General features: G+C 42.0%; 1 protein-coding gene across 15 annotated transcripts in view; it reads left to right on the top strand.

Annotated features, from left to right (window-relative positions):
* The window catches only part of ptprma (protein tyrosine phosphatase receptor type Ma), a 208,212-nt gene that overhangs the window by 133,803 nt on the left and 49,987 nt on the right, over positions 1-24,422 (top strand). For 5 of the 15 annotated variants that reach the window (XM_061237461.1, XM_061237460.1, XM_061237457.1 and 2 more), the window contains exon 14: positions 7,684-7,819. In XM_061237461.1, coding sequence (XP_061093445.1) covers positions 7,684-7,819 — 136 coding nt within the window. Of the gene's footprint in view, positions 1-1,556; positions 1,632-7,683; positions 7,820-9,809; positions 9,840-24,422 lie in introns of all 15 variants that reach the window. The other 10 variants (XM_061237455.1, XM_061237450.1, XM_061237447.1 and 7 more) reach the window with 3 other exon arrangements.

Here is a 24,422-nt window from a genome sequence, read left to right as displayed (position 1 = left end):
GTAACACAAGGCCTAAAAAACCTGTTCATCTTTTTTGTGTGAATTAATAGCATCTCCTTGGCAACCTTGCAGTTGCTTCAGGTTACCTTTCTTTTACCTTTTAATGTCCGTATATAATTGAAGCTGTATCAATGTTTATTGTAAAGGCATTTGAAAAATTAAACACATGAAAAATATTGAGTTGAATGTTAAAGCACTTGCTGTCAGGTCAGAGCACCTGCTTTCAAACCAATTTTGAGCTATGAAGCTTTGAAATGTGAGGGCTCAATTAACAGATGTCCTCGCCTCCATTGAACCTGATATTGAGTTGTTTTCAGTTGTAAATTGGAATAACCATCTTCAATTATTTTGAAACCACATTTAAAGATTTAAAAAGTTGAGCTGAAAGGTGGAATTGTATTGTTAACACATTCCTAGAAACTCTGAATAGCAGACCTTTTTTCACATTAAATCAAACCGTCATAAGGACAGCCGTTATTATTGATTATAATAGTATTTTTCTACGTTGTGGGTTATTTTGTATTTAGATTGTTAGTGGAAGAAAAATAACATTATACAATTTTAAATACCAAGTATTTCATTGAAAGCGATTTAATACAACTTAGATTTCTATTTATTTGTCTTTTTTCTGGAGTAAAAGTCAACGGTCACTGATTGCATATATGACACTCAATGCACCATGTGTGTCTGCCATCGCCTAGAAGACCTGCAGTCGCACGCACATGCTAATCTAACATTTAACACTAACATCCATTGTGTCTTTGCTCTACCATTATGTAAGACTACACCACTCACTGTGGGGATAGTTGAACCAGGGTCAGTTCACACACACACTGTGGGACAGTAGCTCATTATGGGACAGGCCCATTCCAGACAGTAGCTATCCTTGGAGAAGTCACACAAAGGGCAGGCACTCTGCACCACAGCAGTGCTCTCCTCTCAGATAGCATGCAGTAGCAGCGTTGAATTTAATTTAGCACAGATGGTAGATAATCTATTTTCCGTAGTACATGCCATCTTCCTAATGGTGCCCAGGCTGTTCTATGCAAATGAGAGATGTTTTATTCCAAAGATTCTTTTGTTGTTGTTTTCGCCTCTGCTTTTTACGGCTGATGCAAAACTTTTTTTCCCTCATCCGTTTTCAAGTTTAGTTTTTACATTAGTCTTGTTTTTTTGTTTTTCTTATTGTGGAAAAAAAAGTCAATCACACAACATCTGACTGTTCAGATCCAGCATCTGTTAAGTTGTTTACAGAATACAGTAGGCTCTGTCCTTACCCAAATAGGCAACTTTTTTTCTTTTTTTTTTTTTTTACACACGCAAACATCCTTGGCTTATGTGCACAGCTTCCTTGCAATGGCCCAATTAATGCAATCTGCAATCTCCAGCACTGGGGCTTTTGCTATTAAACTGCACATTTAATCAGAGGCGAGGTGTCGCTCCTTCCTTCTTTGTTGCACTGCACTAAGATGTTCTTGTGTGCCTCCAGTCTCCGGCTTCAGTCCGCCTTTCTCTCTCCCTTTGCATGCTGGCCTGGAACTCTTCCTTTGCCTTAGCCGCCATTATTGTGACTCAGCTCACAACGCCCTACATTCGCATCGCTCCAGCGGCAGGCGACAACCAACTAACAGGTTAGACTTTCACGCCGCTGCCCAGCACCTGCCTACTCCTATGCTGTGGTGTCTGTGGTGTAGGTTTGTGCCTGTGTGTCCGTCTGTGGTGTAGGTTTCTGTCTGTGTGTCTGTCTGTGGTGTAGGTTTGTATCTGTGTGTCTCTAGTGTGGGTTTGTGTGTCTCTGTCTGTGGTGGAGGTTTGTGTCTCTGTGTCTGTGCTGTAGGTTTGTGTTTGTGTCCGTGCTAAAGGTTTGTTACTGTGTCTGTGCTGTATGTTTGTGTTTGTGTCTGTGGTGTAGGTTTGTGACTGTGTGTGTGTGCTGTAGGTTTGTATCTGCGATGTAGGTGACTGTCTTTCTATCATGTCTGTCTGGCTAACCTCTAAAGGCCCATCCACACCAAGAATGATAACTATAATGAGAAGTATAATTTAGAAAATTGTTCTAACTCAAGTGGTTGGCCACTCCACAAATACTGTTTAACAGTCACAGTGATTAGCTATATTGTTGGAATCACTTTCAGAGAGATTTTTCCAGCTGTCTGAACAGTAAAACACTGACAGCCAATCAAAGTCCAACCGAATTTACAGGGCATTGTGTGCAAATGGTAGATGACATTCAGCAGTGTGGATGCTCGCATTGTTATAATTATCCATATAGTTATAGTTCTTGGTGTGGATGAGCCGTGTGTGTGTGTGTGTGTGTGTGTGTGTGTGTGTGTGTGTGTGTGAGAGAGAGACCTGAGTCAAATACATAATTTAAAAGTTTTGGATTCTATTCTAAGCTTGTCTGGTGTATTGGAACCAATGAAATGCTCGTCTTCTGGTCTTCTTGGTTGGCTCAGTTGCACCAGGCAAGATGAATCGAGCGAAGAAATGTATTTGTAGCCAAACAATGGCGTATTTCGCCCAGGTCTGGTGTGGGTGTCTGGGTGTCTGTGTGTTCATATGTATACCAAATTTTTGTGCTTCTGACTCTATCTGTCTGGGTGTTGTGATCTCTCAGCGCTGGTATTTTTTAAGCTTATTTATCCCGCTGCTTGTTCCCATGCTGTTCAAAGTGTGACCTTTAGTCTCGTCCAGCTAATGAATTAGAGCTTGCTTTTCACTGCGAGCAAAGTGGATAATGAGTTGTGAGGCTTTGATTTCACAATTTTAATAATGCAGTTTAGTTTGTATTTATAAAATATTAAGGTCAGTTCATGTGCAATTGTCAGTGGCGTCGGATGAAATTTGGTATGCGCAATAACACGATTAGTAAAATCACAAACCTTCTGCATTCCTATTCTAAGCTGATATACAGCTTTTTGCAGGAAGTGGAAAATCAATATGCCCTTCCAAAACAGCATGAAACAGAAAACCGTAACACTTAGGCATGCATGACAAAACCAGCGTGCGCACCGGGATGTCAGGGAATTACATTTACATATTTACCATACAGTACCTCTTGTCGAGGAAGAGGTGAAGACTTTGCTCGCTGTTTGTGCAAGAAGCAAAATTATTCTTGTCGTTCAGTCATTTTGTTGCGCAACCTTGTATGATTTAAAATGCTAGAAAAATTAATAAATCAGGCATGTAGAAACTTCAGCTATATGAAAGCAGACACTGGACAAAAGTAGGAACAGAACAGCAGAGAGGAGGGGAGAGTTTTGTTTTACAGTGTTTAAGAACATTAAAATTTACATTTAAATAAAAACAAGACACATTTACACCAGCAGATTTACTATACTGACTGGCAGGCGGTGGCAGGAGTCAGCTACCTCAGTGGATAAATGTGTTCCTGTTTTTACAGTTGTATGGCAATCAAATATGTGCAGATTGAATACACCCAAACCTCACGCTCACACAGTATATTTCCAACCGACAACCCAGCATTGCAGTGAATTTGTAGCAATATCGTACCACAAAATAATTTGCTTCGATATTTTATGTCACAGTTGTAGCTCTTGCATTTATTGAAAAGCTTCTGGAATGGCAACAGCGATGAAACCGTATGGCTAATCCCTCCCCTTATTTGGAATATGCAGTACCTTCCATGCAATGTTTTTGCCCTCGTGGCCTAACCTATGTTGGTAAGGGGTTAAAGGTTGTGTCCTCAGAGTGAAATGGTTTCTCTCCCAGTGTTTGCAAAACCACTGTTCTATTTTGTATTGCATTCAGAAGAAATGAGCGCTAAAACCTGGACTCATCTGTGTGAATGGACTACTCCCTTCAATACCCTGTTCTGAATTCTTCTTTTCTTGTTTGTTGGGGGTTTGCAGTGATGGCTTAATTCATCTCAATCTAGCTGGGGCTCTGCGAAAAGTCAGCAGAGAAGTTCAGCGCTCTCGCAACCCCAACTGAACGCAGTTAATGACCTGTTTTGTCAAGTGTGATTTATCACCTGTTTTGTTTGGCTTTATGTGATGTATTTGTCATTTTACTTTTGGCAATACCATCCATAATGCCGTACGGAAAGGAAATATTAGGCGCGTCATGTGTTTCGGAGAATTCTCTTTGTGTTGTGAATTCAGAAAGCATCTCAATTGGGTTCAGGGCAGGTTATTCCTGTTCATTTGTTTCTTCAGTCTTTTTTCTCTTCTATTGAATTCTTACTCCAGCCATGAAGCCCGATGGAAGTGTACCTGCAATTTGCCCAGTTAAACAAGAATGTTTATTCTTAAAAATGAACAATAATGATATTTTAATGGAATTCATATTTTACGTTTACGTTTTTTAAGGCCTTGGTTTGATGTCCTAAAGTGTGAAGCATTTTAAGGTTTTACATATTATCAGACTGGAACTGGGCCTTTTAAGTTTGAGGTGGAGAACAAATGTAATGTAGCTGAATTATTAGACTAGTGGACTTAATGTGAAAATCAGAGGTAATAGCTCTGGTAGAATGAAAGGATTAAGGAGTTGCATAAGTTCCAGTGTGAATGTTTGTTCCTTTTGAAAAAACACCTTTTTCTGAGCCGAGGAAGACAGCATTTTGAAAGTATGAAATTTGGTTCTAACATACATTTTTTGTCAGTTGCTGTACGCAATCGTTTGAAATGGCTTGCAAAAGCGACAGCTGTGGTTTTGTGTGGACAGATATCCTTGCATTCGGGTCCAGAAGCTGGCAGATTCGCCCTTGTCACAATTTAAGTTCCAGTGTTTCTTTAACAGCATCTTTTTACCTTGAGGCTGTTTTGTGGTGGAATTGTGAATGAGCTCGGGGTGGGCCGGTCTCTGTGCCAGCACAGCAGCTGGCGTAGCTTGCACTGCCCAGTTCTGCTGCCTCTCAGCCGGCTGCGGTAGAGGCCACCTAACACCTTGAGCCCCGCTGTTTCATATTCATATCCGCCAGGCGAGAGTATCCGTTTTCCCCAGGAAGGAGAAGCATCTTGTGAATAAAGCAAAAAAGTTTCCCCGGCTTTTCGGCATATCACAAATTATTCAGCAGCGGTTTACCACCGTCTGTAAGACACGAGATGGAGGAAAACAGTCCTTTTTTGAGTGGAAGTGTAGGAACAAACGGTCTTTCGAGTTTGTGCCACACGCGAGTGCGCATCATTATCTTTTGAAACTCTCGGCGACTGGAGCGCGTTTGTCGCTCATTATGCGTGCACAACCTGCGCCGATTCTCTCCGAGGCTGTCCTCCAGACGGCTCGGGCCCAACCCCAGCCCTCCCTTCAGTTTTTCAGTACCCCTCCTCAGTCACAACAGGAAACGAGACTGCAGCTTCCTGTCAGCACAGCTCCAGCGCCGTGCCGTTCCCCGCTCATTGCTTTCGGCAGTCTGGAGGGGCGAACGGGCGACGAACGCGGGGCGTTCGCTCTCCGGCACGCGAGACTGAATTTGTTTCCCATCAGCGGGGCCCTTCGCCGACTCGCGCCCCGTACTTATGCATGTCACCGGGAGTGAAATACAAATTTTCGAAATGAGACCGGCTCCCGACACCATCCGTCACGGCGGTAAACGATAGCGGAGCACCCGGCGTGATGGATGTTGTCACACCGTGATTGAAAAAGTGGCGGTGGCAGGCGGAATAGATTCGGTCGGGTGAATTGAACAGTGTGTCCCGACTATTTTTCATCCCAAACTCATTTAGCGCAAGGAAATGGATATTTCATCGGGCGGTGGGTTGGCGTTCCATCACATTATACAGTAAACAGCCCGAGCAAAGTTCTCTTCAAGGAGGGAAACCCGGCGCCGCTAAAACACTGGTTGCTGCTAGGTGTTGGTTATCTCATTTGAACAGATATTAAATGTGTGTGCCCATGGTGTGATCACCAGTCACTGCCTACTTTGTGAATAAATTGGAGAAAAAGGAGAGCCCACCCCCCTCCCCCGTCTTTAGCTCACCATCGGTGACCCAGATTCCGAATATCCAAAGGCGAAAAGAAGTACTTATTGTGCTCGTGAAAAACAATTGCCGCTGAAATTCATAGCAAACAAGTTTATCTCCTCTGTTCAGGTGCAGAGGCTCTTTGGAGGAGAAATTACTGCTTCATTTATGGGGGGGGGGGGGAAACGGAAAATTAATTGCTTGAAAAGGTCACAGCGGGAGAAGGGCTGAGAAGGACGGCCATTGTGCGACTGGACCTCAGAGTGCCGCTCATACACAAAGGAGGAAGAGCGTGCGGCCTGGCCGCTTCCTCGCAGGAGTCAGGGAACACAGCTTTTGTTTGAACAAAAAGGTTGGGATGGAAAAACAGTATGTATTTTGAATATGCACATCGTTCAACAAGAATAATGTGCCTGCTTACCAGGCTGTGGAAGGAAGTTTATTTTTATTTTTATCCTTTCTGTTATAATTACTATACAGTAATTATAATTTGTTATTTAACTTTTATCCATAATGACTTACAGTTGATTAGACTAAGCACAGGGGGCAATCTCCCCTTGATAAAAGTGTGGTTAAGGACCCAGCTGTGTGGATCTTACCATGGCTACACCGGGGCTTGACCACCAACCTTGCAGATTCCAGTCACGTGCCTTAGCCACTAGGCTACAGGCTGACCAATTAAGCAAGGGTGAAGGGACAGGCTGAAACCAAGCCTGTATTGAACAGAGTATCACAAGACATCAAGTTGTCTTGAACAAAGTATCATAAGACATCAAGATTTAGAGAAGGACACTGCTCAAGATCTTCACCTTGATGGTATGGATTTTATAGTTTATAGTTATGCATTTAGTGCCACCACCTGCTGATAGAAAACTGTTAACTTACTGCCAGTGGATGTAGAAATGCTGTATGTTATCTGTACAGCTGTTGGACCACAGTAGAACTCCCCTTTAGCGCTCTTTAACCATTTAACCTTGGCTTAAAGGGGATATGAATCAAACTTGACATGATAAAAACAGACCACGATGCGTGCAATGACCTGTTAACAGCAAAGAGGGTGATGACATGATGACATGTGTAAGACAATCCTGGCTTATATCCTTACTGTACACTCAGTGAGCAATTTATTAGGTAGACCTCTACACTAGCTTGTTAATGCAAATATTTCATCAGCCAATCATGTGGCAGCAACTAAATACATAAAAGGATGCAGACATGGTCAAGAGGTTTAGATGTTCAGACCAAATGTCAGAATGGGGTAGATATCTCAGAGACTTTTATCATTCATGCTCTTTGTCTTCTGTCATTAAATCTGCAATACCAGAATTGATTATCTACACATGTGCAAGTACTTGGACCTGTTTAGCAAATAAATGCATGTTTTTATATTGTCATCTATGAGGTGGACAGTTAAGGTCTGGTGTGTATGCAGGTTTGTGATTCAACCAATTACCCTGGCTAAACGAGATAGTAACTGTATATACCAACACTGATTCACTTGTAGATTAGATCACAGGAGAAATGTTAATGTAGGGGCACAAGAACAGTATTTAACTGTCATTTGTGTGCTTATCGAGAAGTGTAGCTAAAATGGCAGATGGTTTAAGTGCTATGGGTAGTTAAGCAATTAAGGCCAGAAGTTGGCATGCAGGCCATGAAACCATTACAGCCCTGGTGCATGTATGCAAAAGCTGTAATGGTGCTCTCCTCTAAAACGGTATGTCTTGATGGTTTTTGTTTAACCCGCTGTTCGCCGTAGGGGCAGCCACACGGAAGCCCGATGCGGTGGAACCCGAGAAACAGACGGACCACACGGTGAAGATCGCAGGCGTCATTGCCGGCATCCTGCTCTTCGTCATCATCTTCCTTGGCGTGGTGCTGGTCATGAAGAAAAGGTAAGAAACATTCAAGCAGGACCATCGTAGCACAGTGAATATGTCTCTGAATGCATAGTACAGTGGTCTTCACTCCTGGTCCTGCAGAGCTGCAGCATGTGGTGGCTTTTGTTTCTCAGCAGTTAATTGATCAATTAAAGCAGTTAATTACACAGTTGACTCGCCTCACCTGGTTTCTTGGGTCTGAATTGGTTGCTGATATTAAGGCACAAAAAAACCCAGCACACCCTTTGGTTATCCAGGACCAGGAGTGAGGACTACTGCCATAGTAGATGTTGTGGAACGGTCCAATTCAGTTGGATAAGGACTTAATGTTACTGGATGATGAAATGACCTAATGTCAAATGTAGAGTAATGATTTGTTGTCATGTGTCTGCTTAGTCTAGCCTTTCTACTGTCTTTATAGTTAAATTGAGTATAACTCTTTCTTAACTGAGCATATTAACAGAAGTACTGATGATTTGGAACTGCCATTTCTTGTTTAAATGACCCATCACAAAACACATTTTCCGAGTTTGGGATGCGCGCATAATTACAGGAATGAGAGATCCAGTTAATCGACAATGAATTTTCTTTTCACCTTGAAACTGGAGCTTTGCCAATTGAGCACTAAATAATTGATTTGATTACATTGATAAGCTCCATTAAACTGTTTATAGCACATATAGTACAGTGCGTGATTAAATATTAATTCCACTCTATGCTGGGCTCAAACAAACGCCACTGTTTTAATGACCTGCGAACGGGGATAGGAAAATATTTCTGAGGCTTATCTTATGAAAAAAAAGGGGGAGATAAGAAGGAAAAATTGATGAAAGCGCATTTTTTTTCAAAGAGAGGCCTTGGGCATGTAGCTTCAGGCAAGTTTACATTAGCTTTAGTCCCATGCCAGAGAAAAAAACCTCTGTATTCCAAACATCCGCCCCAGGAAACAACACAGTGCAAATATCAAACTTCTTTTGTACACAGGGAAACCTGCAGTAATGCACAGTCTTCACAAATCTTCGCTGTAGATTACTTTGATGTACAATGTTACATTATTTTAAAGAAAGTACTGTTAAATGTTAAAATGTGAGGTGTAACAAGAGAATATTCAATATTCAAAGGAACCAATGTTGGTTTTCAACTAAACATTTTTATCTCTTTCTACTGACTTAATATTCTGTTGAAGAAAATCTTCCATCAGACAAATTCCAATGGGTGTACCATCTTGGTGTTTTGATGTCCTAGTGTTAAACCCATTGTAATTACAGCTTGTGCACAAGATTATTTCATCCTGCAAAAGTACTTTATCCACATCTAGGTCCAATGAAAAGATCAGAATGAGGTTACTTTATATATTTGATTTAATTAATAATTATTGGCTTAGGAATGGAACCATGGTCAGGAATGAATGTCTGTCTTAAATTCTGCAAGGTATGAAATTGTCTTTTCTTTCTGTGTCATGCCAAGATTTTAGTGAGGCATGTACAATATATGTGATATATGAAATAATTGTAAGAATACATTTTTTAATTAATTTCAATTAGCCTATATCGTAAGTAAATTATGTTAATTTGTTCAACCAAGAAGCCCTTTGTCTGTTTTTCCTCTAATCAACGCTTTCTAACACTGCTGAAAAACCCCTTTCTCTCCTGTTCTTTATATCCCGATATTCAATGTGACACCCCGTTGGTCTGAACAACTTATCACAACCTTTGCCCTGTGGCACTTTACCCACAATTCTTTCTTGCAACACCTATCTAGCCTGCAGACCTGCACTGCAGTGTAACAACTCCCAATAGCGTATGTGTAGACTCTGTGGCCCCCACGCATGACATACTCCCAGCAATCACCTTGCCCTCACGATCACAAGTAACTTTCACTTATGCCACCATATCTGGTTTTTTGTTCATTTATATTTTCAAACATTAATATTTTACTTTTCTTTCCTTTCATCCCATTTTCCCCCCTACCACTGCTTAAATCCTACCACCACCCCACTTGGCAGAAGAACCTATCACTCCTACACTTACTACCTGTAAGTAACCACTTTGTGAACGTTAGTGCCATGCTTTCTCCACCACGCCTTCTCATGCATGAAACCAGTGACTTCCTCGCTTTTCAAACTGAGCTAGAAATTCTGTTTAACAAGTGCTTTAAAAGTGAGGTTACCTGCCCACTCGGTTCCGATAAAGCAGGTCCCTTCACGTTTGACTTCTGGAAGTAACGGACTGGAATCGTAGAGTTTCTTAATGTGACATGATGAGGAAGCATTGTATTTGCATGCTTTAAAGAACTTTCAGTTTAATTATTGAGTACTTTTGAGCTGCTTGACTCCAAAGTATCATGCTAAACCTGGATCATGTTTTATAAGAAAAATGAAAATTTGAAAGAAAAGAAAAATCTTGAAAAAAATGTTTAATCCACTGATTTACGGTTTCTGTTGCATAAAATAGAATATGTAAAAAATGTTTCTATATACTTTTTTATAAGATCTTGCTTTGGTTTGAAAGGGACCTTTATTGTTGACTAATATTGAACTAAATTATAACCCAGCCCTCTTCATTTTATAATATGTAGAAAAGTAAATGCCAACTTTTTCTATTTGCTTACTTGTTAAGGGCAATATGAATGATGCACTTTTGTAACATCTTGATCCATGGGGAGTAATATAGTCTACCCCTTCCCCATTCTAGAGTTTCAAACAATGTTGGCATGAGCGAAAGAATATAATTCCTTCTCCTTTGCTACCCCCTTAACTCCACCCAACCACACCCTCCATTGCTTTGTTCTTGTTCTCATGTGAAGCAGTATGTGTTCATCTCTAAGCAGTCATGTTTTTCCCACTTTCCTTTGAGTTTTTATAGACTGATTATTTCTGCATGGTCATGTCAAAAGCATGTGAATCCCCATCTATATGCCATACGATACCGCTAAGGGAAAGCTGTTATCAGACTCCAGCAGAACAGACAGCTCTGTCTCAAACCAGTATATGATATTATAGTTCTCTATGTATTGCACTAAAAGTGAGAAGAGCTTTGTCTTGTTGATATTGTTTATTTATCACCGCCTCCATTTGCTTCAGTATTGCTGTATATTTTGGCCGTAGTGCTGCAGAAATGCAAAGAAATGCTGCTACCAATGAGGTCTTTTGATGAAAATAATTTTGACAAGGTAGAAAATAACGTATGAGTGAAACTGCTGTGACTTGAGAAGTTAAACTGTGTAATCTAGGTAGTTCTACATTGGTATGTGTTCAGTTGACACTTGGTGAAATGCTAATATGATTTAACCATGCTACCAGGCTGCAGTTCTCTAAAGCAAATAGGCCTATTTGTGAATTTTCTGTTTTATGTATACCAGTTACATTATAGTTCATAGTTTCCATGACCCAACATAGAGAATATTCTTTTTAGCTAGATGGTTTTAAGGTTTCCTGTAGGAAGGGGAAACCATGGTATGGATGTGTTGAGGCATTGCAAGATATAAGTACAATATATGACCAAGCATTGTCTGTGTGTATGTCCCTACTATATGTGTCATGGTCAGCTTTAATTTGGGTCTTTACAACACAGACAGACAGACACACAGTCAGACAGACACGCGCACACAGACAGACATGCGCTCACAGACTGACATGTGCACACACACACGTGCACACAGACATGTGCACACACACATGGACAGACACACATACACAATCAGACAGACAGAGACAGACAGACACACACACACACAGACACAAACAGACACACAGAGACAGACAGACACACACACACACACAGACACAGACACAGACACAAACACACACACACACACACACAGACGGACAGACACACATACACAGTCAGACAAACAGAGACAGATACACAGACACAAACAGACACACACATACACAGACAGACAGACAGACAGACAGACAGAGACAGACAGACAGAGACAGACAGACAGACAGACAGACAGACAGACAGACAGACAGACAGACAGACAGACAGACAGACAGACAGACACAGACAGAGCATGGTTATGCGTAATATTGAACCTACAATGATACTTTTTTTTTTTTTTTTTTTTTTTTTTTTTTTTTTAATATAAATGTCACAATGGTATCAGATGTTCCCCATTTTGGGGAAGGAGACATCTGCTGTGTTTGTTTTTTTTAATTTTTTTTATCAACGTGTGCATTAATATTTGTTAAAAAATCAATGCCTCTGTATACTTCCCCTCCTGCAGGGATGTCCCCTAAACTTTGTCAAGGGCAGCACTGCCGAGCGTTCAGACACACCGAGGATCATCGTTTAAGACTGTAATGTGCTAAATTGCCCAAGATTACGCCGGCTGACTCTCAAAAACCACCGCTTAGCGAGTCCTACGCATAACTTCTTCCACGCTCGCGCAAATTGAGCTGTTACTTGTGCGGTGAGTGGTTTAATGACATATTGAATGTGCATCTTTGATCTAGCTGGAGACGGTGAGAAAAGAGGGGGGCAGGTGGGGGGGGGGGGGGTTGAGAGAGGGGAGCCTCTGTCTCATGCCAATTAAAGACAGCAGACTGAATCCTGCAAGCAGTAAAGGCCTTCACACACCACCCCAACAATACCTGACAAGGCTGGGTTGGCAATTCTTGAGGACTATTTAACTTGTTCGCAAGACCATCGGGACTTGCGATACGGTCTTTCATGAATCACCTGTAAGCCTACAGAGGGAAGGCGTAGTCAATATTATGGACCAGGCAATCTTCTTTTTTTGCTCTAACCTTCACATTGTTTGAAGAACTTTTCCCACTTCATCCATTCATGTTATGCAAACACTGGATCGCTTTGCGAATTTGGCTTGAATAGAGGTTTTGTCTTGTCCGTCACCTGACGTTTCCGGAGTTCACAATGGTGAGTCTTCTTAAGTAGTAAAGCTTGCATATGCTTGACTATACCTACAAGCCCTGCAAATTGCCATTGCTTTGAAGGATTTTTATTTATTTATTAATTAAATTTTTCTTATGAAGATTAATTTGTATTATTTGAGTTATTACGATTTTGGAAATATTTGTTTTGTCTGATTAGCGAATACAGAACATGCAGCCTCTGCATCTCTAGCTGCTTTCATCGGTAACCAGGACTATCTGCACTGGCCTGAAGATGAACTCAATGTGTGGTCGCTGACCTACTGTAGTGGACAAACTTGAGAGATGTGGTGTGGCGTCTTGTGTACTATTGTGTACTTTCATAATGGTTTTTAAATAATGGAATCGAGCCATAATCATTTGGCCTTCTTAGCCTGATGTACAAAATATACTCATGTCTCATAGGATGTCCAACAATCGCTCTTCAATGACAAAACCTCTGCTGAGGAACCTAGATACATGGGTGAAAAAGAAGGATTTTCCCCACTCTGTAGAGATTTGATGCACCACCCTTCCCTGCCACCTGGAAAGCGGTGATACCGACTGGGTTCCTCATCAATTTCACACGCGGGTTTAGGTGGACCTGTAAAAGGGAACATAAAACATCTCGATAAAACAAGAGAGGAGTAACCGCCTCGATGAGAGATGGGCGCAGACCAAAGCCCTCGCTCCATCTCCGAGCCTCTGCTCTCCCGCACAAGTCATAAACTTCATCATTTTCCAGCGCTTCCACAGGAGGAAAGACAGGCCCATTTAACTCTGGGCTTTTAACAGAGTGTGCCGAGTGCGTGAAAGCCTTAATTAAATCCTACAAGCAAGGCTCATGCAGAACAAGAATCAAATTAATTGCAACAAGGGACGTGCATTTGTCTCACTGACAGGCTCTGCCTTAAGAAGAAGAAGAAGAAGAAGAAGAAGAAGAAGAAGAAGAAGAAGAAGAAGAAGAAGAAGAAGAAGAAGAAGAAGAAGAAGAAGAAGAAGAAGAAGAAGAAGAAGAAGAAGAAGAAGAAGAAGAAGAAGAAGAAGAAGAAGAAGAAGAAGAAGAAGACTTAGTAGAGTGGAAATGTAGGGGGGAGACACAGTTGCCGTTCATTGGCGTGGCAGGTTGTCTTCTCATGGCATTGTTTACGGGATAATGACCTCTAGTGCACAAGCAGACGGGGCGGTTAAGCGTAAGATTCTCCAGCGGCTGAGTGAAGCGTGACCATATTTTTCCACAATATTTCATTTCGCCTGCTTTGCTAAGTATCGCACTGTAATTAGGAGGCAGTCTAATTAAGGTTGGCTGTGGCAGCTGTGGAGCGGAGATCAGGAGAATTTACTGCAGCTAACCGTGCGTGCAGCCTTGCCAGAGGACACGGAATTCACCAAGTGTGTTGGAGCCGTCTTAACGATTGATTACGAATCACACACGGCAGAGTTCACAATGAAGCACTGGTATAAAACACGCAAGTCTCTTTACCTTCTCAAAATATATTCTGTCCTCCGAGTAGGTAATATAATTTATCAAAAAGCTAGCTATGCATCTGTAGTACTCACAGAATTTAACGTTCAAAGTATTTCCAATGTTTTGATTGTTTGTACCAGCTCTTACCTGCGCTAGTGTTAAAAAAGGCGATGGCGTTTTTACACAGTAGCGGGTGTAGTGCTGAGGCTAGGCGATCTGCTGATTGGACAGAGTACAGCACTTAATTTAGGGTCCATTTAGACCTAAGGGGCTGCTGCTTCTTTGGCCTCATCTGAAGTTGAGCAGTCAGCTTATTCTCAATTTTAAGTTCCGTAAACACTGCACACAATGCACTTTAAGATTTTCAAGGGAAGTGGTGGATGAGTCCGCTTGATTCCTTTAGGAAGTGAAATACAGAAATGTGGCGACTCGTGCTTTTGTGTTGATATTTTTTGATACAGTATGGTTACGGTTTGATATTTCTTGGATGCGAGAGCTACAGAGCGTAAAATTACAGAATTGCGTGAACCGTGGACCTGCTGTGTAGAAATTTCTCATAACATTATTTCAACGTGACGCAGGAACGCTTAACAACTCCACAGATATCTTTTGCTAATGTTATTTTAATTGGGAATATCGTATCCTCATTGTGGCAGAAGAGCCCTTTCACAGCCATTTCAAAAATAAACAAAATGACAAAAAACAAAATGGCGGCCAGTGCAACATGGCCATAGTTCCACAAAAGAAGCAGGAAACATTTGACTACATTGCTAAATCAATTGCTCTAAGCACGTAATTCTCCCAGGGAAACCCCCAGTTGTCCAGATGCACGGAGGTATGTTCTGGCACAGCTAGCGTCCGATTCAGCTGCTGACACTGAACATGGCCCTCTGCGGTGCAGGGGTCAGAGATCGTTTGTCCAGTCCTCCTTTTGCATGGATCGTCTCAAACTAATGATGGTTGTGCACTGCTGGGCAGGGTCAGGGGGTCGCCGGCTGTTGAAAACAAGGACCACAGAGAACTTCCGTTTACTCGGATTAAAGGACGTACGTCTCGCGCTAAATACTGTACGCTTCAGTTTAAATGTCATGTGTGTAATTAGCACTTCTCTTTTTCTCACTTTTTCATCTGCCGTGGGCTTGTTCTGAGCCGCCAAATTACGATAATGAGAGATTTCAATTTAAGTAGGTTGACGGAACATTAAATTGAATATGCTGTCAGATGAAATTGAACTGTACGGGGATGCATTGATTAGTTTCATATACGTTGGTATTGATTTCTACCTGAGCACTCTCTGCTGCTTTCTGCATTATGGACAATCGGCCTCAACCGGCTATTAGCCTTGGCAGGATAGATTTCCATTTCCACTTTTGCACCCAGTGTACGAACACCGGGTTTAGCGTTAAACCTCACCCAAAGCAATCACGAGTTACTCGCTTGCTTGCCCTTTCCAGAGGAATTGAATATGCACCCTATTTTGTAATAAGACCTATTCCTTCCTGTAATGGAATATGAAAGAACACACACAGTGTTGGCCTGTTACTTTATTTACACATTCATTTATACCGCCTCATTGCTGTTAGGGTCATCTTGTGGGGAAAAATTGATTTTGATTGGTTTTTGACCCTCTTCCATTAATATTGATTATTTTTAAGGTATTGAACAACGAACTGGAAAACAGTGTAAAATCTGTAAAATCAGCAATGTTTTTAATGATTAACTTGAGCTCAGGCCCCTAACATTTAGCATTGGCTGGTTGTTAACATGGGTTACAACCTGCTGTATTAGTATCACAAATTGCCCTCAACACGAGGCGGAGCATGCGCTTGCTCTATTTTTTTTGTTTTAGTGTTTCCATTTTTTAACAAAATAATCAATCTGCCTTCAGCGAGCTGATTGCTTCAATCAAAAAGCAATGTTATATTTGACTGAACATCTGTCATCTGTAAAGGCATCTTTGTAAGCGGAGAAAAGCCCTCTCTGAGTCTACACTTTGCTGTCAGACTGAGAGGTAAACATCTCAGAGCTATTACGGGCAGGAAAGGAGTTGTCAGATTGAAGCAAATGCTGTGATGTCAGGGCACTTCATTTCATTCATGAGATTGCTTTAGACACCAAACCAAGGACTGCATGTTTTCACAGCTGATCTGAGGAATAACACCAATGTTTTTGAAGGATCTCTCCAGATAATTTCAGGCAACCATGTAACGAAAAACTTTCAGTTCAATGTTTGCTGTGCATAAACCTTCTAGTGGTTTTTTCCAAGGCAGCCATTTTATTTTGTCTTCACAATAAGAGCACAATCGCATTTTAGTTTTCATTTCTCGCCTTATTTGATTCATTTTCTTCTATCTATCTGGGCACTCTTGTGGTGTTTCTTCCAACATACTTTTCTATTGTACTGTTTAGGAACATTGTTCGTGGGACCAAACCAAAATTAATCACATTTGCTTTCAATTCCCTGTGTAAGTTGAGAACTTCTTTGTCGAGAAGGAGTGTCTGCCACTTTGCTCCCACTGGGCTTTTCCACTTTGTCGGTCAACCAAATTGAAGCTTTGGATTGTCCGTGTGGTGGATTCAAAACAAAAAAAAAGATGAAGAAAAAAACAAAAAAACATCTTAGTGGCACAGCAGTGGAGCACAAGGCTGTTTTCACAGTTGTCTCCCCCACTAAATGAAGCATGCATTTTCTTGTCAGTACATTCAAGTTGAAATGAGCATCATCTGTTTTTCCTTTCTCCTCCTCGCTTTGTGCTGTAGTCAGAATTTTCGAGATTTCGCAGGCAAGTCTGCGACCTCCATGAGAAAATCTTAGCCTTAAGTAGAAGCAGAAGCCATGGTTTCTGCAGACTCTTAATTAGGCAAAGGTGCAGGATCGTGCTGTACTGTATAGAGACGAGATCATTTGATTTCCGCAGAGATTCAGTGAAACCGCAGGGATGTTTTTTTTTCTTTCCTCCTCCAGCAGAAAGAAGGCCTTTGTCAAATGTGAAGTGCTGTGCTGAAAATCTTCCTAAAGCCTCAGTGATGATGGCTTTTCCTGACTGCCTCAGCAGGCTGTGATGAAAGTGTTTAGTTCACTTTTTTAGCTGGAGAGAAATGATGTGGACTCCATTTCAGATGGAGAAATGAGGGTCATTGCTCCTTGGAGTTCTAACTTGGTCTAGACCCTGGAATCTCTGCACATTTATCGAAATGTTCCATATGTGATACCATCTGCTATATTGGGCTTGACTGACAGGGTACTGGTAGTGTTCTTGAGAAAACTGGTTAAGTCTAGGAAATGCACTTTGCTGTCACTTATTATTTGATATGCATGTATTCTGAGACTCTCTGTGGTGAGTGTATGGGTGTTTATATGTGTTTTGTAAGCAAAATGAAATATTTATAGACAATGTGTTGCATTTACAGATTGAGCAGTGCAGTGTACACAACCTATTTTGAAGCTGTAGTTCAGAGGGATCCTTTCTTCTACAGTGCTGTTTTGCTTTGCGAGCTAGAATTAGCATTCATGGATAAAGAATAAAACTACCAGCTTTCTAGATTCTCGGAGACAAAGAGCATATACTGTAATGCCTCCCTTGGGTGTAAATAATCCATAACCGGTGCAGTTCAATTGAAACAGATTAGTTCGCTTAATTATTAGCATTTATGACCTCTACATGGTGAATATATATATAATGGACTTGCCAGTGGCTGGATTGTTATGTATGTTCACGTGCATCTGCACACGTTTCTTTGATTGCATGCACTCTATTCAGACAGTTTGATAATGCACGATAAAGCTGCATATCATTACTAGGTTCTCGGATTGTTACCGGATTTTTATATAGAAACGAGCGTAGACTCGCAATTGCATTGATAAAAATAGGAGTAAAAAGGTATCTAAGGGGGCCGCGGTGGCGCAACAGGCTAAGACGCAGCGGACTTGCGGTTGCAGTTCACTGCTGTTGCACACCGGGGACCAGGGTTCGATTCCAAAAGCCAAGTTTGGCCGGCTCACATGGAGCAGCATAATTGGCTCGCTGCTCCAGAGGGAGGGACTTGGCAGGGTTAGTAGATCGCCGCACAACAAAAAGCACCTCAGGCGCCTTGGAGTCACGGAAGACGAGCATGAGACGAGATGGCTTTTACATTACATTACATTATTGGCATTTTGGCAGACGCTCTTATCCAGAGCGACGTACAGTTGATTAGACTAAGCAGGAGACAATCCCCCCCTGGAGCAATGCTTGGTTAAGGGCCTTGCTCAAGGGCCCAATGGCTGTGCGGATCTTATTGTGGCAACCCCAGGATTAGAACCACCGACCTTGCGTGTCCCAGTCATTTACCTTAACCACTACGCTACAGGCCGCCCTAAGAAGGCGTGTCGCTCTCCTTAGCGCCACTGACGGACGGGGTGTGAGCGGTGTATCTATACTAGCTCTACTTGAATCAGATGGGGTACAATTGGCTCCCAAATTGGGAGAGAAAGAAAAAAAAAGGTAGTATGCTAATAACACTTCAGAAAAGGGTTTTAATTGGGATAAGATTGAGACAGTCCATCAACCAATTAGAATGCTGCATATCCCTTTAAAGGAAGATTGGCTCTCAGTGTAGCGATCCAAGTAGAATTCTTACTATAATAAAATCTGCATATTGTGACGTGTAAATAATAATGTTCAGTTCAATTGAATTTTATCGGCATAGCAGTTTCACAAAAGACCAATGTTTCAAAGCTCTTAACAAACATTCTGTGTCAGGCCCCAAGAGCAAGACAAGGGTGGTAAGGACAGTGGCTCTTGGTTAGTGAAGATTGAAGGCAAAGTTTCATTAACTTGGCAGGAAATATTAGCTGGTACTGAGCATCAAGAACACAGGGTTAAGTTTGACGAGGCTCAGAAGGCTCCCCAGTCGAACATACAGAAATGAATGAATACATTTGAATGCGAGTCTGGTAGCTCCAATAGAATGGTGAAGGGGATCTGAGCCCAACCAGTGGAGGCTGCAGTCGAAGCATGAGCTGGGCCGGTTTGATCTGTTCATTGTGAAAAATTCAAAATGTGGCCGCCCTCCTCCTCCTTCTCCTCCAACCAATGTCCCACTCTCACAGGATGTTCATAAATCGCTGCTAATAATAATTTGATCTGAGCGCAGATGTTGACCCCACCTGGCTGAGGATGAGTGCTGTCAAGGGCTTTTTTAAAAATAGATTTTTAACATCCTTTTCAACTCCCATTTTAATGAATCCCAGGAGAGTATAACATTGACGTAAAGCGGTTCTTTCACAATCGCACGTATTTATAAAGGCTCTCGCATTCTTCGCAAATTCTTTTGATTTGCGCTCGGCCCTTTTCCAAACCGATTTACAACAGTTGCGTTAATGGTCTCAGTCATATGCAAAATGCAGTATTCAAAATTTATGCGCACAGCAAAAGGTTGTTCGGCTCTGTCATCCATTACAATGAGCTTCCACTGAATGAATATTACGGAGCCATATTATGTGATGCATTATTGTATACAGTACATATGACAGGACAGTGGAATGTAATAACTGAAATTATTCTGTGGTGCGAAGCAAAGATGTATTAAAAACATTTAGATGCATTATTAGATGCATTTTGGCACTGGAGCAAGACTTCTTTCTTGGGGAACAACTGCTTCTTTAAAATGCATGAGCTATTATTCAACCAAAAATATTTTTAACCCAGATTCTGGTTCTTGTGAGGCATGGAAATAAAAGCTTTAGGGCTATGACATAAGTAAACTAGGCCTGTTATTATTCATTTGTCACAAAATGACACTTATAATGCATTAAGCCTGAATAAATACCCCAAGTAGCCATCAGCCTTAAAGGTCAAACACTCGTGTGCCTTTTCCCCCCTTAGAAACGGAAATGTTTCCCTCTAATCTCAGGTACGTAAAGTGTCCAGGCAGCCCATGCCTCCATTTTGTGTCAGTGCTCCTGCAAAACATCAAGATTTATATCTGTAAATGATAAATAAAATAGGTTTATGCGGTGGCTCTCTGGACTGAGTGCCTAGCTCGAGGGTGCATAAGCCTGTCTCTCTCCAGAGGATTCCGCCATTTTGGCTGCCAGTAGCACAGCACCAGACTCCAGCTTTTATTTATGTTCTTTTACAGGAAGGGAGAACCTTCCTTCCTCAAAGGACATTTGGAGTCGAGTTCACTCGGTTCAGGTTAAACTCAGTTTTTCCAAACGGCTGTACTTGCCAGAAAATAGGTGTGCGTGTTCAATACGCATGTGCAATGGATGCACATTGCAGTCCATAGATAAAGACAGAGGATAGGATGAGCTAGAAATAAAAATAACAACAACAAAAAGAAAACGGCCAAATTTCTGAATTCAGGTCCTGCATCCAAGTTATATGCTTTTAACTTCACTTTGAGGCCATGACCACAGGCCCATGAACTTGATGTGTAAAAATACTAATAAATAATAATAATAAATAATATGGTGATTGTTTGAAAATGCCAGCCAATTTAAAAACAGTTTAGCTATTGCAATGGAGATGAATCTTTAAAAAGAAAATGCACCAAACGCACCAATTGGAAACATGAATCAAATCTGTTGGAAATGCTGGCATTATGTAAGCAAGGACCCACGGGAGGTTGAGCGAAATCTTGACCTCCCCGACCCGACCGTTTTACGACCACCAACAGCCCTATGTCTCGAGGGAGGAGGCACCCGGCCTGCCAAAACCGTACACAGAGAAGCACATGTCTTAGCTGCTGTCATTTCACCTCATTCAGATGCTCGGCACGCCCGTTTCTCACACACACACACACACACACACACACACACACACACACTCACACACGCTCACACACGCATACACATGTTTTCTGTCACAAAAGCCTCCTCAGCCTCTTCACGTGTCGTTCTTGTCCCTGGCATTAGCTTATTCCGTTGCTCCGAGCATTACAATGCGCCGGCTAGCATTTCCGCCCAGTAATCTTTTATACTGTAGCTTGAATTTGTTTTACTGTGATCCGATTAGTGTTGCCTTTAACCCCTTATGGGCAGATGTGACCTCACAGGTGTCAGTGACATTTGGTTTATACTTCCGAAATAAAATGTATTTTAAATTAAACAACGACCATCGTCAATGTCGGGCGATGTTCATGAACATTCCCCGATTTCAGTATAAACCAGCTTTAAACATTCCGAGCATTCATTTTAATTCACAACAAAAGCAATTTCAGAATAACAGCTCGTCAAGGGAACATTATCTTTTACAATTCAGAATTGTGTTGCTTTTTTTGTACGGGAATGAAGGGAATGGGCTGTTCACTGGTATTCTAATAAAAATAATTTGTTTATCCAAAGTGATCACACTTGATTAGTCTAAGCAAGGGACAATTCGGTGTGGGGTTAAGGGCCTTGCCCAAGGACCCAACAGCAGTGTGTATTTTATCGTGGTTTAACCAGGGCTTGAACGCCAACCACGATATAACGTGCAGCCCTAATACTCACATTAACCTCTTAAACAAGATGGCCGCTTCCCTCTCGCACCCATGCTCTCTGTCTGCATGCAGCAGCGCGTGAATCGCGCGGACAGTCATGGCTCGCCTCCCATACACCACGGCATGTTTTCATGGGGAAAACTCAGAAGAACGCTTTTGCATCTTTTTTTTTTTTTTTTGCACTCCATCCCTCCCTCGTTGCGCCCTCGAGACGGATTGACTCCTGACATTTGCTAGGAAATGGGGCCGGTTGTGCTTTGTCGAAACCTTGCGGCTGTTTGGGGATGGGTTTCAATCAGCCCCATTCCCAGGTGGATACTACACACCCAGACAAGTTTGGAAAAGTACAATGGCTCACAAATGAAAGATAGGAACTCTACCTGGATGCCACGCCACAAGCCTTGCACCTAGCTTCGGAATGGAAGTGCTTTTGAAAAATAAATGGTTTCTCATGAGATAAGCTACTCAATCTTATATTGAGCAGCGCACGCTAACCAGAACAGAGGCGACTACCGTAGGAGGGAGGAAAAACAGTGGACGAACAGAAGAACGAACAGCCGTATTTCTTCATTAGCCAAGAATGGTTTAAACAGTGTTACATTATACTGCGACTATGTTATATCTTTCAAACCATATCAATGACAAACTTTCAGAAACACAACAAAACATTTTGTTTGGGACTCCAAAATGTATGGCGAGTCTATTTGTAACATTTATCAGAGCTTGGAGGACCAAGTAGTCCCAATATTTAACAAAATATTCAGGAATGCGATTCTGGTGTTGACTCCATTTTGACCGGTTAGATTGATTTTGTTTGATTTTGTTAACTGTGAAGTGGCGACATGCCACATGAGACATGCATCTGAAACATGTACAAGGTCATTTCAAATCAGAACATTGATTTTATTGTCACAGAACTATTTCTGTGTGGAGTTTGAGGGATACTTTGGGTCATTGCCTTACTGGAAAATTCACCTATAGCCAAGTCTCATGGCCTGAAACGTGATGGAATCCATTATACCTTTGATCTTAACCAGTGTCCTGGACCTCTGGAATTAAAATGGCCCAAAAACATCACTAACCCCCCAACATGCTTTACCATGAGTCTAAGGTGCCTCTCCTTTTATGCATCTCTGTTTTGATACCAAACATGCCAGTCAAGATCTGAAACCATTCAGTGTGACAAATATGCAATAATGGAGGAATTCAGGAGGAGAGCAACGACTTTTTCATGGTATTTTATTGTAATCTAATATATTTAACCCATTATGGACTAAGGCACCCCATAGAAAACCCATAGAAAGGCCTAGGAATCACAATGTATTTCAACGGTCATGTGTCTTGAAAAACGGTCATATGATCAAATGCAACACTGGCCTCACATCTGTCTGTTAAGGGAGAGGTAACATGCAAATCACATCCGGGTTAACAATTATTGCATTCAGACACAATAAAATCTTAATTACAACTTCAGCAGTATTTGAATTTTTTTCTGTTCAGACAACAATACAGTACCTCAAGGTAGAGTACTAACTACCAATCCTGTTGAATCTATCGTTTGTGCTGCTTTTTGCGCAACAATAGCACAATGTGGAGCATGTGTGTGTTCAAGAATGGCTTTTATAAGGAAACCTTGGGATCTGTGATGAGGTTTTGAAGGACTGACAGAATTGTCTGCATTCTGTAGAGGTTTGTGTTTTTGTTCAGGTAGCGGTTTGCTTGAGGTCCCTCTAAGCACAGGGAATCTGCAGAAAGCAGGAAACAAAATGGGCTCCTTGAGTATTTTCTGTGCTTTTTATTCTGTCTTTATTTCCAGTTTTCCATTGAACGTAACAGGTGGGCACAGGCTTCATAGCAGGTGTTGACAGCGCTCTCACTGTCTTCGACGACGGACACAATAATTACCCATAAAGATTTTACTGTCAACGATTCTTGTATTTGGGACTGCAAAAACCTAAATTTTTCCTGAACAACACTTTGACTTAACGGGTTCACCTGCATCATGTACATTCATCTTAATATGACACCCTTGCCACTACAGGCTAATTAGCAAAATGCTGTGTTCCCCAGAAATGTCGGCTACAGGTGCTGGCTCGGTGTCCATTTTACTGATTTTGGATCGATGCTCCATGCCTGATGCACTTACAGGCTGGTAATGCTAAATCCCTCCTCCACCCCCTTCCCCCTCCCAACCCCCCCACACACACAGTTCAGGGTGGGCGTCCTGCCACCACTCAGACGTTGGCCATTCCTCCAGCCCGTTCCCCCCTCCCTGTGCAGCGGGGCACGGATGGCATGCTAGTTAATCTTTAATGTAGCACCAGAAAAGCCAGCAGCCCCCTTTCCCGCTGTGTACCGCAGTCTCACAAACATAAATAACTGGATTGGTGTTTTCCAGATCATTAACTTGACAACCCAGATTAGCTGCTGGCATTAAAACCTGAGGAATAAAACGCCGGGGGGAAGAAAGGAAGCGAGCGTATAAACAGCAAAGCGCAGCTGCAGAACACCTCTGCGGGCCCGCAGGAAGACGCGTCGCTACCGCGCGCGCTAATGCCCGCCATTTAACACCGTCCCCGATTACAGCTCAGAACGCAAAAGTCCTTAATCTTCGCGTCGCCGTCGTTCATCTTCCCTCACACACCGCGAGGCGGGAGGAGCAGAACGAGCGCACTTTGTCTACTCGTGGCAAATTGCAGATTACGCACAATATGACGGAGCGCATTAAATGTCACTTTTGTCAAGCAAATTGGACTAACAGTTAAACTATTAGCTTCCTGTTGGGTCTTCAGTGCAAATGACTGTTT

This window comes from Conger conger, chromosome 4 (assembly GCF_963514075.1).
Source record: "Conger conger chromosome 4, fConCon1.1, whole genome shotgun sequence".
Classification (NCBI taxonomy): Eukaryota; Metazoa; Chordata; class Actinopteri; order Anguilliformes; family Congridae; genus Conger; species Conger conger.
Note: the sequence above shows the minus strand (reverse complement) of the source record. Positions and strands in the feature narration are given on the sequence as shown.